The sequence below is a fragment of the Marmota marmota genome, unplaced genomic scaffold (genome assembly GCF_001458135.2).
Source record: "Marmota marmota marmota unplaced genomic scaffold, marMar, whole genome shotgun sequence".
NCBI lineage: Eukaryota > Metazoa > Chordata > Mammalia > Rodentia > Sciuridae > Marmota > Marmota marmota.
In genome coordinates this window covers 37683053-37696953 of record NW_026000108.1, presented here as the reverse complement: position 1 = coordinate 37696953, position 13901 = coordinate 37683053, and the positions used below count along the sequence as shown (strand labels likewise).

General features: G+C 32.2%; 1 protein-coding gene across 1 annotated transcript in view; it reads left to right on the top strand.

Annotated features, from left to right (window-relative positions):
* Positions 1-13893, top strand: part of Nfxl1 (nuclear transcription factor, X-box binding like 1) — a 45756-nt gene extending 31863 nt beyond the window's left edge. Inside the window, exons 14-18 of the mRNA XM_048784197.1 lie at positions 1238-1307; positions 8403-8507; positions 10184-10270; positions 11056-11109; positions 13385-13893. Coding sequence (XP_048640154.1) covers positions 1238-1307; positions 8403-8507; positions 10184-10270; positions 11056-11109; positions 13385-13558 — 490 coding nt within the window. The 3' untranslated portion in view covers positions 13559-13893. The remainder of the gene's footprint in view (positions 1-1237; positions 1308-8402; positions 8508-10183; positions 10271-11055; positions 11110-13384) is intronic.
* Positions 13894-13901: the final 8 nt, after the last annotated feature.

Sequence of the window (13901 nt, the reverse complement as noted above, 5' to 3'; positions counted from 1 at the left end):
TATATATATTTAGTTGTAGATGGACACAGTACTTTTATTTTATTTATTTTTTTAATGTGGTGCTGAGGATTGAATCCAGTGCCTTACCCGTGCTAGGCAAGTGCTCTATTACTGAGCTACAATCCCAGCCCTAATTATATTGATTTAAAAAAATTTTTAAAAATTTAAAAATTTTTGTTCTTTAGTTGTAGATAGACAAATACCTTTATTTTGTTTATTTATTTATTCTTTTTATGTGGTGCTGAAGATCAAACCCAGGGCCCCACTTGTGCTAGGCAAGTCCTCTACCGCTGAGCCACAACCTCAGCCCTTATATTTACTTTTGAAGTGAATACCATACTTGTACGAATGGAAAATATGCAACAGCTTTTTACAGAATCAGCATAAATACTTTGTGCTATTTCCGTGAAGAAATTTGAGACATAATCTGAGAGTGGATTTATAGATTATTTAATATAATAGTTTTAATTAACATTAGTCAGATTAAATTTTGGCAGTTTTGCCTAGCGAAGGGAATAGGAAAGACAGGAGAATAAAGGTAATAAGAGGAAAATGAAATATATACAATAGGGAGCTTTGGCTTTATTGGCTTAGTTATTGTTCATGGTGGTTCTATTCAGTTCTTTTAGAACAGTATTTCTTGATTTTATTTCTTGATGTTTGTGACTTTTTTTGAATAATACTGAGTCAAAAAAAATCACGGGAAAGTGTAGATTGATCTAAAATGAATTAATTTCTAACATTAATAGATAACTTGCCCAGAAACAACTGAAAAAGTTTTCCCATTCAACTTATTGCATTTTTCACTGAATAGCCTAAATGATTCAATTTGAAGTAACATAAAATACTAGTTTTTAATTTTATTGTAGAAGCTTTAATGGAGAATTACAGTTATCATAATAATAACTGATCTATAGTGATCTATTATTATCTATAGGAAAAGATATAAGCAGGGACTGTTAAAGAGAAGGCAGGTGTGGGTGGGGATGGTGTTTTATGTGTGTTTTGTACTTGTTTCCTATAGTGATTGCCTTTCTGCATTTGATTTGTTGATAGTAGATAAAGGACTGATTAGTTTGAGTTATCAGAAGACAATTGTTACAGATAGATACATAATTAATATTTATTTAGAAAAAATAATTTTATGGATATATTTGAACTTGTGAATTAGTTTTAGAAAAATGGTATGAAACGGACTTTGGTTTGAATGTCATCAAAGTATTTGTCCTATTTTTAGAAAAATAACCACAGCTGATGTAAATGAAAAGAACCTCCTCAGTTGTTGCAAAAATCAGTGCCCTAAAGAGGTAAGCTGTAATAGGACTTTTTAAGTTGGGTTCCTTGGGTATTGTTTCTCTGGGATTTTCTTTTTCTTGTTTGGTTCAGGTCTCTTTTTAGTGGGTCTTTTGTGGACCCACTAAAAATGTACATGTTAAAGGAAATGTGAGTGATGTCTATAAAAATCTAACACATATGGTTAGAATAGATGCACGTGCTATTTGGAGATAAAATGAAGAATGACCGTTTGAAGTTTTTTTGTTTTTGTTTTTGTTTTTTTTAAAGAAAGCAGTTTTAAAGTAACTTTATGTAAAAAAATATTGACCTAGTGTTTACCCCCCTAAAATGTGATTCATGCTTAAAATATAAATGTAGAACTCTCTGAGTCTTGGGCAGTTAGACAGTAAATCCATAGTAGTTATTTTAAAAAGTATGTGTTTGTGTGTATTTGCATGTGTGTGTATGTGCATGTGTGTGTGCATGCATGTGCATCCCTGCACATGTGTGTGCTACTATAGGGGATAGTCTGGGAGGATAGACCTTTATATCCATAGTATTTGAATATGCTGTCACAGAAGATATTGTGTTCTTTGGTGCTAGTACCATTCATATGGTTGAACCTTTACAGTTTATTACCAATTGGTATAAAGTATTTGTGTGTGTGTGTGTGTGTGTGTGTACATATATATAATCATATATGTACAATATGTGCAAATTATATAATAATTATATAAAGATTATAAAAAAGAGGCCATTTCTAGCAATAAATGATTATTTTAACAATTCTGTTATATAAGTGAAACTAGGTGCACGGGATATTTCAAACTTAATTTTTTGAATTTTCAAATTCTGAAAATTGCCTTTTGTTAAAATAAATTTTCTTCTGTCTCAGTTGAGATTATAATTTATAAGTAGCTTAGAATATTTTACTTTTAAGCATCATATTTTTAAAAAATCATCAAAAGTTGTTTGAAAAAATTGTTCAGAGTAAAATGGTAAACACTGACCAGTGACTTGTCTTGGCAATAATTTCAAAACCCTCTAGCAAGTCCATGTCTAACTGACTATTCTGAAAGGGAAGGTGCTCCTGTTTTTATTCTTGGGAATGATAGTGACAGTTATTTGATTTGAGTAAACATTTAAAAACATTTAAAAAGAGATCCTTTTGACCTATTGATATACCAAGTAGTACCTCTTTCCTTTAAATTATTTGTTTGATGCACTTACGTAATTGTTTCTTTTTCTAATGTGGGGAAGAGATGACAATTAAGTCTTAAATATAATTGTTTGATTAAATCTTTAATTTTTATTAGCAGTATTTCCTTTTAACTCAAACTTTGGACCAATTTTGTGGATTTCTGTTTAAGAACTTGAAATTTGAACCTGAGAATTTTAAGGTTATCAAAAGAGAGACCATTTCAAACAATAAATGATTATTTTAACAATCCTGTCTGGTATATAAATGCAACTAGGTACATGGGATATTTCGAACTTAATTTTCTTATTTTTTTTTTTTTTTAAATCCTGAAATTCCCTGTTAAAATAAATTTTCTTCTGTCTCAATTCAGAGTCTAGGTAATAAGTAGCTGAGGTTATTTTACTTTTAATCTGACTCAGAACTTGGTATGGTTTTGTAAGTGGAAATGTGATCATTTAATTCAGGGGTTGCTATTTTGCAACTTAGCATTGCCTTAGTTCTGGTGATGCTGTTATGGCGTTGAGTAAGTATGTTTATTTAAAAATTTCTTATCTGCTTTCAAGATTTTGGATTCTAGGTCATTCTGGAGGCCCTGGTCTTGCCAGAATCTCCTTGGGTTTTCTTTTGTTTTGGTACTGGGGATTGATCCCAGGGGCACTTAACCACTGAGCCATATCCCCAGGCCTTTTTTAATATTTTATTTTGAGACAGGGTCTTGCTAAATTACATAGGGCTTTGTTGCTGAGGTTGGCTTTGATTTTGGGATTCTCCTGCCGTAGCCTCCTGGGCTACTTGGGTTACAGGTGTGTGCCACCATGCCCCCCTGGCTCCTTGGGCTTTCTTAAAAAATATACATATATTTTAGGAGCAATCCAAATGACTTTTATAATTGGGAATAATCAAGGAGTGCAAAGGTGCATTTATTTCATTGTGTCTAGCAGAAATCATTTTGGTTTATTACTCTTAAGTTGGTAAGGCTATAGCAGTGTTCTCAAACTTTAGTGTGCATTAGAATCACTTCAAGGGTTTCTTAAAATACAAATCACTGGGCCCTACCCCATACTTTTTGATTTTGTATATGTGGTGCCTAAGGTTTATGTTTCTATTAAGTTCTCAAGTATGGTGACACTCTTTAGTGTCACTCACTCTATAGAACACTTTGAGAACCACTGAGCTATAGAGTCAAGCTATAATTAGGATTAACAAAAAAGCATGTCACTTTGAATCAAGTAGATATCTTGTACTGAAAGAAAGTATAGGCTTCTTATAAATTCCAATATACTGATTAATTCCTGTTTATTTTCCTCTCTATCCATACTGTAGATTTATTAAGGGCAAGTATGTTTGTATGTATATGTTTGTATCTAGTGCCTGATTCCCTGGCTCCCTGGTTGGTAAATACCCATGGAATGTGAATAAAATGTGGGAGTGGCATAGCATATTTCTTCTACTACTCTGCTTCCCTTATATGCATTGTGTGTGTTTTCTAGACTGTTAGGTTTGCATTTTATTGAAAAAATAAAGATGCCAATAAGAACTGTACCTGTAAACTATGCCCTGTAAGTGTATTTCTACACTTTGGAATATATAAAGAGAAACTAAATGAAAATTTGCAATTTTTTTTAACATGAAACATGGCTTGAATTATTTTGTTAAAGTTTTCTTAAAATTTTTTAATTGAAAAGCAATTATTATGTATAACATAATTTTGAAACATGTATACATTGTAGAGTAGGTAAATCTTGTGTATTTCTTCACATGTGTGCTTTTTTGTGGTAAAGTATACTTAAAATCTACTCTCAGCAGTTTTTAAGAATATAATACACTCCATTCACTATAGTCTCTATGTTGTATAATAGATCTCTTGAATTTATTCTGTCTAGATGAAATTTTGTGTACTTTGACCAACATCTTCCCAACAGCCACCCACTCTCACCTCTGCCTGCCACACCCTGCTATCCACTATTCTACTCTCTACTTCTGAGTTTAAGTTAGATTCTACGCAAACTGAAATCATGTGGTATTTCTACTTTCAAAACATTTTGAATTTGTTTTTATCATTCCCATGTACAATGTATTACTTTTTACTTGGACATATTATTTAATCTCTAACTCAAGTTGTTCATATATAAAATGGGGGCAGTAATTTCCAGTTTAGAGTGCTATGTTTGTGGTAATGAAATAACATGTAAAGGTCCTCTTGTATGGTAAGTATAATGAAATAATAACATTTTAAATTCCTAGTATATGTAGTAGCTAGAGACAATGGTATTTATCTACAAACAATATTGTTTTATAAACTTTTCATAATATTAGAAAAATTTCTCGTTATTAGGATTAAAATGGGACATTTTGATCTAAATCGTATTAGTTGTAGGTAAGCCATTTGATGTGGCTCATTAAAAGTGCTAGCATATGAGAGCAATGTGGAAAAGAAACCCATGCCATTTTGAATGGAAAGGGTAGATGGGATAGCTCATCTTTAATACTGTAATACTGAGGTTGGATATCTTAGAAAAACTTCTGCTGTGAAATCTGTGATGAAGATATAGTCATTATATATTATGCATTTTAATCAACTTTCTTTATAACTACTTTTCAATTTTTTTAGAATATAACAGCAGTTGAGATAACATATACTTTCATGTCTAACAAGGAAATTGTTATGTGATTAGAGCATTATAGTTATAAATAGTAGTTGCGTTCATTTTGATAAACTCATACATGTGTGGAATTTGATTTTTTAAAACAAAGAAATATCACATATATGTATAGTCTAACACATAGATAAGAAGTGAATACCATATAACTCCACCCAGGTCAAAAAAACAAAGCATTGCTGGCATCTCAGAAGTCTACCAGCATCTCTACTGTTCCCTCCTTCTGTATGTAACTATCATTTGCCTTTTGTAGTAATCATGCTTTTATTTAGTTTTTACTATCTGAGTGTTTATCTACAAATAGTATTTATTGTTTGCCTAATTTTGTATTTAAAATTTAAAAGTATACACTTTACTTATCTGTCATTTTGATTGCATGTAGCTGTAGTCCATTTATTCTGTCATGAATACACTATAGTTCTTCTATAGTGTATTCATGACTGAATACATTTAGGTTGTTTCTAGTTTGGGTTGTTATAAAAAATACTGCAGTGAACGACTTGCTTGTTCATCTGGGAACATGTGTATACAGATTTCTGTAGGTATGTAGTAGGTTAATTGCTTAGTTGCATGGGATGTATAATTTCAACTTCAATAAATAATGTCAAATCGACTTGCAAAATGTTTGCACCAATTTACAATTAGGTCATTTTCCCATTATGAAATCTATCAGAAAATTTTCCCACTCACAGTGTGTGAAAGTTCCTGTTTTAACATCATTGACAATACTTAGTATTGGCAAACGTTTTTATTTTTGCCTTTTTTTTTTTTTTTTTTTTGCATCTCCTTGTGATTTTAATTTACTTTTCCCTGTTTACAGATGAGTTGAATGGCTTCTTAGGATTTTTGACATTACTTTTGCCTGTGGTTATATGTTGGGTTTCAGCATGGTGTACTTCTCGATGAGTTTCAGTTCTCCTAGTTGAAAACTACAAAACTGATTCTAACTTTATTCTAACTTATGGCAAAAAGATGTATTTAGTGGATATTGAACACAGTTTACAGATTGTAAAGAAAATGATGTGTAGCCAAACTTTTGAAAGGGCAGGAGAAACTCAGGTGCTCATGTTGGACCCAAGGTCTCTCCTTGGAACAGGCAGCCACAAAGAGGGAACTAGAGAATAGGTAGCATTACCATGGCTGTGTCTCCTGAGAGATTTGTGGTGAACCAGGCAGGCATTTCAGTTTATATAGCAGCACTAAACATCGAAAGGTGAGGAGATTCATGCAGCAGTAATTAGATGAGGTAGCAGAATCAATTGAAAAATCTAGAGAAAAGAGATATATATTTTGAAAGTAGGAGACCCAGCCAGAGAAAAGAGAGACTTTTAAGACGTCAGTGAAATTGTAAAGAGGCAGAATTATATAAATCAAAACTAATAACACTTTTTCACTAATTTCAAAAACTGCCAATGCATTGGAGGACTAAAATACTGATCAGTGAAGCCATTATTCTGTTTCTTTATTGGCTTTACATATTTCCTTATTCACTTTCTTCTTAGAATTATTGATTTCAAATTGAAGCAGAATAGATACTCTCGGAGGTGACTGATAAAATTCTCTCAGACATTAAGAAAAGATTAAGAAATTATCTCTATATCTTATTTATTTTGAGGGGAAGAGAAGACAGATGGTGAGCCAGTGCTGTCTGTCTTCTTTATAAAGTCAGGCTAGAGGCACTGCAGGAGTGAAGGTGAGAATAAAGGAATACAAAGACTTGAAATCTCTATGAGGTGAGTATTTGATATATGAGTAAATACTGAACTTAATAAGGGCCTGGAATTATCTGAAGGGAACAACAGAACCAAAGTACTTCAGCAGTGTCCAGTGTAAAACTGACGCTGGCAGTAACCTTCCCTGTGGTAGGATTAGTGGAAGTCACAATGTGAGTGATCCAAGCTTAGTTTTAGAGTTGAATGACTTGGCTAAAAATGAAAAAGCAAACAAGTCTAGTTGTATGCTAGAGAGAGGCTAAAGACAGGAGGAGAATTCTGAATTTCGTAAAGTAAATGGAGTCAGTAGTTTGAAAGGTCAATCTGGTGAATCATAGAGAATCAGAAATGGAGAATTTAAATGTTTGTTGAGGTGTCTACTGTTTAAAAGATGTCTTTGTTAGGGATTTTGAGATGAGGGACATGAAGAAATATAAGATCATTGCCCTCAACTAACTTATAATAGCTAACTATTTTGAACACATTTAAACCTCACAACAGCTTTATAAAGTGTTATCACTTGTTGCAGTGAAATGGAGCATGTGAAACAGAAAAGTGAGGTGACTTGCCTTAGGTCCCATGGTTAGTAAACAGGGAATCTAAATCAGTTCCAGGTAGTCTGGTTTTGGATTTTAATCCCTAACCAAGAGCATATTTGTATATTTATTTTCTGGTTGGAGAAACAGAAATATTTGAAGTGCCTAACAATTTGTTTTTTTAGCTATAGTTCAAGACAGTACAGCAGTACCACAACAATTTAGAAATAGATGTTTTAAATTACTCCTATTATATATTTATAGACAAACTCATATTAGGCTTTTATAGTATATAAGCTGTGTCTGGAAGTGTGGATAATATTTGAATAAATAGGGAAAGAATGTTTCATCTGAAAGCTTGACTGGGATAATAAGATAGGAAATAATTAAAAACCAGAGATACAAATGTCATGGTGATTACTGAGTTGTTTGGACTGCCTGAATCATGGGTATTAGTAAATAGTGTCAAAGAATATGTTTTGGAGTAAAGGGCTAATCAGTTACAACACAGTACAGTGGCTTAAGGACAAAAAAAGTTTTCTTTCTCATATCACAATGCAGGGAGGGTAGGAATGTGTCCCATGTATTCATCCAGGGATCCAAGTTAGCTGGGCACCTCAGCTGTCTTTGACATAGTTTCCATTATTGCTCAAGATTTCACTTACAGCACATGGGGAAGGGAAGAACATGGAAGTACTCTTTTGAAATGCTTTAAGGCAAAAATCACTTTTATTGCTTTATATTCCTACCTAGTTACATAACTATAACTAGCTGCAGTTTGGCAGTGAGATAATTGAGATAATCTTGGCGTGGAGTTGGGAAGAATGTTTAAAATTTCTATATAATTAAAATAATGTACCAAAAAGAAAAAAATTGAAAAATTAGCTCATTCATTAATCAGCATTAATTGGTCCCTATGTGTGATGGGCTCATCCTTAAAATAGTTGCTTGGTGTGGGAAAGGGTACAATATGACCAAAATGTAAATATGTAATTGCTTTATTTTGGTTTTATTTTAGCTTCCCTGTGGACATAGATGTAAAGAGATGTGTCATCCTGGTGAATGTCCCTTTAATTGCAACCAGAAGGTAAAACTCAGATGTCCTTGTAAAAGAATAAAAAAGGTATGTATTTTAAGTGTATAAAATACTTTTCTGTGTAAGTTGTTCTTGTTTGATTTGATTTTGTCTATTTGACTTGGTAGTTTGACTTTATTTTATTTTTTGTATTCTAATTTTAAAGAATATTTTTATTATAATTAAAATGAGTCTTTTGTTCAATTTAATAATAAAAGAAAGACAGTTTTATGTTGGAATCAAGCTCAGTGCCCTTTTTATGGATAGAGCCATTGAACTCTAGATTTAAGGTCTTTGAACAAGCAATGCAGTGTGATAAAATGGGTGTCATGGTTTAAGAAATGGCCTGGAATTAGGCTTTGTTCTGATTTATGAATCTGTCATAAGTATTGTGCTTTGAAAGTGTTTTCTTAAAAAGACCTCATGTGCACAACAACCTTATAAATGAAATAATACTTAAACTGGGAAATAATTTATTTTAAGATAAAGTAATTGTAACAGGAATAAACAGGTGAAAACCAATGATTGAAAGGCCCAGTGGAAGCCAACTGTATACTATTCAGTAAAATTTATAAAGGGAAAGAGTTTTATTCAGATCTCGTTTTTCTTGACTTCCCTGTTGGCAGTATAGACTCTTAAAACTTTCTTCTATCTTGACCTCAATTTACCATATCTCAGACACAGCCAGTAACTCCTTTTTTTCTTCATATTCCTATGATCTTTCCCAAAGGTTAAGTGCTATTTTTCTCTTTACATTCACTCTTTTGTTCATCCATGCAGCAGGTATTTATTGAGGATCTTTTATAGGTCCTTTGCTTTTCATTTATTTCCATAGCTCCAAGTATATTTTTCTGTGATGGGTAAATTCTACATTTAAATTTGTAGGCCTGATATTTCAAGTTGCTACCTGGTATTTACTTAATAATTGATTCTAAATTCTTAATATGATAACTTAAGAGGAAACATGAAAATTTAAATATAAGTATTCAAGCCCCACTTATAATCTGAGATGTCTCTTCAGTTTTCTGTGAGATATTTTGTTTCATCCAAGTACAGTTTGCTACCTATAGTACTTATGCAATGAAGTGTAATCATAAGCTTTAGAAGAGTTTCATTCTAAACTTTTAAAAAAAAAGCATTAACAGTTGAGAGAAACATCTTTAGACTTACACTGAGATGATAGGCACTAGTTATATGTGGGCTATTTAAATGAGTATTTTAGTGAATTAACAGGAAAGAGTATTCACATTTGGTTCCTGAGGTAGTCTAATCATATTTTGTTTTAAATGCTTACTTGTCATATGTGGTTAAGGCTACTCTACTGAATAGTGCACATTTAGATGATTTCCATCATCCCAGAAAGCTCTGTTGGATAGCACTGTTTGAGAACATTTATTCCCTGGAAGAATAACAAGAAGCAATAAAGAAAAGTAAAGAACAAAAATAAATTAGAGTGAAATTGATTGTGGCACTTAGTAAATAATTATTAAGTGGATTATTTTAATTTTATGGTGTTTCACTCTTCTAATGAAAAGAAGCAAATGGGAGTAATCACTATTGGAACAAAGATATCCAAACTTCTAACTACATCATTAGACATTAATGAACTTGACTACTAAATATTTATAACCTTAAGCTGTTGGATAAATTTTATGTTTTTATAGCATACAGTTGTGAATTTAAAGGAAAGATCATTTAAACTTTGAAGTATGCATTATTTGTAGGAATTGCCATGCAGTAAAGTACGTGAAAATCAGGTTTCAGTAGAATGTGATGCAACATGCAAAGAAATGAAGCGGAAAGCATCTGAGGTAATATCTTGTTAAATACAATTTTTTTATGTGCTAGTGGCCTTTCTTTACTTATTTTGTACATTTATTTGTGTTCTTAATAAAAAGAATTTGAAATCTTATATTTTTGCTTTTGTTATAAAAGCCCAGTTTTATAAGGTTATTTTGAATCCAAGGTGTGCTTTTTACTGCCTAATGTGTACCTGAGCTTTCCGTAGTTAGTATATTTGCTCTGGGTCATGGTCATTTGTTTTAATGTTAGCCTATGCCTCCTGAATATTAGGTTAACAAAAATAAAAGAATAAGATTTTGGGATTCTGTGCTGTTTGCGGTGTCACCAATATTACTGGTGTGTCCCCCCTCCTTTCCCGTGAACTCGGTCAATTAATAAATTCTTGATTTTGTTTGAAACTAAAGGATTTCCTTCCAGTTAGGGCATTTGAAATAAATGGCCAATTTCAACTTAAGGAAAATGTGAAACTTAATTATTGGTTCAAAATTCTTAATATGATAACTTAACAGGAAATATGAAAATTTAAAAGCATTTTACTGTATAGTGTTTTAATGCTTTGAAGTGTATCTAACATCTACTATAATAAGTTAAGGAATAACACTTCATCTACTAGCAGCCTCAATCTGCTAGATGGTACCTTAGTAAAACTTCTCAATTTGACATATAAGTGATTTCTAATTTGAGGCTCCCAAAAGCCTCTGTGGATTTTTAGAGCCTGAATGAGGAAATGTTATAATTTTATATAAAATTTGGTAGTTAAATTGTTAATTTACTTTTTAATATATCTAAACAGATAAAAGAAGCAGAAGCCAAAGCTGTTCTTGAAGAGGAAAAACGAAGACAACAGGTAATCAAACAAAATAACCAGATTTGTGTCTCTTGGCATCATAATTTTTTGTGCAAGCACAAGGTAAATGCCAGGTATAAAGTGGGGGCTGTAGACAACTCTGTTCTTTTTCGGGGGAGTACTGGGGATTGAACCCAGGGGCGCTTAACCACTGAGTGCACATCTCTAGCCCTTTTTTATATTTTATTAGAGACAGGGTCTCACTAAGTTGCTAAATTGCTGAGGCTGGCTTTGAACTCACAGTCCTCCTGCCTTAGCCTCCAGAGTTGCTGGGATTACAGGTTTGTGCCACTGTGCTCAACTAGACAACTGTATTCTGAACTGAAAATAACATGGTTGCTACAAAACAAAACTGAGTCGTCTACTTAAGCTTTACTTCAGGTAAATTGAGAAGCCATGGGATCTCACAAACTCCCAAATATTTCATGTTTTCCCAGTTTACATCATTGCCAAGCCAATGTCATTCATTTTCCAACCATAAGAGTTTTGACTCTTTTTTTGTTGGGGAAGTAGAAGAAAGGGTGTCATGTCATCATTGTAACTACAGTGGAGCCCATGCCTTCACTCACCTAAAAGTTTTTGAGTTCCTTTTTACTGAGTTGCAAATAAGTGCTGTTAGTAATCAACAGATTTTTAAAAATAATTTATTCCCTATTTTTCCATTAGATCCTTAAATGCAGAACTATTATCTCTTCTTTGTAATTATCTAGATAATAAGTACATTCCTGATACACCATTAATCCTGTATTGATAATGTACTTCAAAACACATTAATTTTTGAACAGTGAGGTGTAATTACTTGTCAGTTTGCACCTTGAAATGCTTTATTCAGCTAAACTGCCACCTTCATAAATGAGGGGATTAGAACCTGCATGACTTGGAGGAGGACTTTAGAAACAGTTCTTGTGGTAGATAAAGATTGGCTAGGATGATCTCTGTTATTTTATCATTCTTTAAAGTTGATTTGCCTAATATCCTCTAAATAAGTTATCAGAGCTAATACAATGAAACACAGGTTGGCTGAAATCCTAGAAGATTAAATTATTAAGAGTAGGTTAGGAGCCAGATACAGTGGCGCATGCTCATAACCCTAGCAGCTGAGGAGGCTGAGGCAGGAGGATCTCAAGTTCAAAGCCAGCCTCAGCAAAAACAAGGTACTAAGCAATTCAGTGAGACCCTGTCTCTAAATAAAATACAATGTAGGGCTGGGGATGTGGCTCAGTGGTGGAGTGCCCCTGAGTTCAGTCTTCAGTACTAAATTAAAAAAAAAAAATAGGTTAGGGTATTTCTTCCTTTATCTAGTTTTTATGAACAAATATGGATGAAAATCTTAAATATATTCACCATTTACTGACTCTTTGGGTTGTCAGTTATTTTACTGTGGCATTGTTTTTTTTCTATATATCAAAAACAAATACGGAATATTTTATTTTGGGCTCATTGAAGAATGCCACTTTATATTAAATAAGTATATTATTGGGTTCTTCAGGTGTGTTTTTTGGCCACAGTAATGGGTTAACTGAAGTTTTGATTTCCTTCTGTTTAAAATAAACATTTAGATCCTTGCATGAATATTACATATATATTTAATATCTATCATATTTTAGTGAACAAGGGCTATAATGTGTCATGATATAGTAACACGTATAGAAGTTTAGCAAGTATTTAGCAGTAGAATGAAAATCCATAACTGATAACAACTGTATTCCAGTTATTTGAACCAGTTTTTAATTCTTTCTGAAATAGACATTTTGTATTAAAGGATGAAGCATTTTTGTTTCCTTAAAGAGTTTTTAATGTATTTAAAAAAAAATGTATTTGATAAAGAAGAATTTCCGTTCTGGCAACTTTGTCTTTACTCACTTGAATTTCTTTATGTGAGTCACTAATATTTATTACTTGCATTGTAAGAAAACTAAAATTGTAGGTATCTTTATTCTCACTGGGCATCTCTTAGCACTTGCTAGAAGGTGGCGTTGAAGCATAAAAATGATGTCTGTATTTTGATTTAATCAGAAATTTTAATACTTAGCATCATAAAGTCAGGCCTAGAGTCTGAAATAATCTCTTCTATTACTATCCAGTTCCCTTTCTGCTTTTTTAAACTTTATTTGTTAAATATAATCAGTAGTGGAGAGAGGTGTTCCTTTTTTTTTAAAAATCAAATTAATGTATTTGTTTTATACCATTTCGATTAAAACTTCCCAAGTAGATTTATTTTCATTCAAATCAACATATACATAGAATTTAATAAAATGAAACTGTTTTGATTTAGGCTGAACTGGAGGCTTTTGAGAACAGACTGAAGGGTCGTCGGAAGAAGAACAGGAAAAGAGATGAAGTGGCAGTTGAACTATCACTTTGGCAAAAATATAAATATTACCTCCTTCCAGTGTGTGGAGTTACAGTCGTGTTATTTGCATGGTACATTGCCCATGATGTGGATTAAAAAATTTTTTATCTTTTAATATACCTCAGATTGGAGTTAGATCAGTTGTTAAATTTGGACTATTAGAAAATGTATATTGTGGGCCATGGTATATATTCACATTCATCTCTGTATACTCCTCTAGATATTGTAAGAAAGTCAGAATGTTAAGCTTTATCTTCATTAGTATATTAGAAAGGGCAGTATAACACTGTCTAAAAGCATGATTGAAATTGTATATTGCATAAGGCTTAGTTAGTGGTAAGAGTTACATGTTTGATATTCATTGCGCTTTCTTGTATTTACTTAGTTGTTTTAATATTTCAAACGAACTATTTTTTTTTTTTTTTTTTTTTTTTTTTTT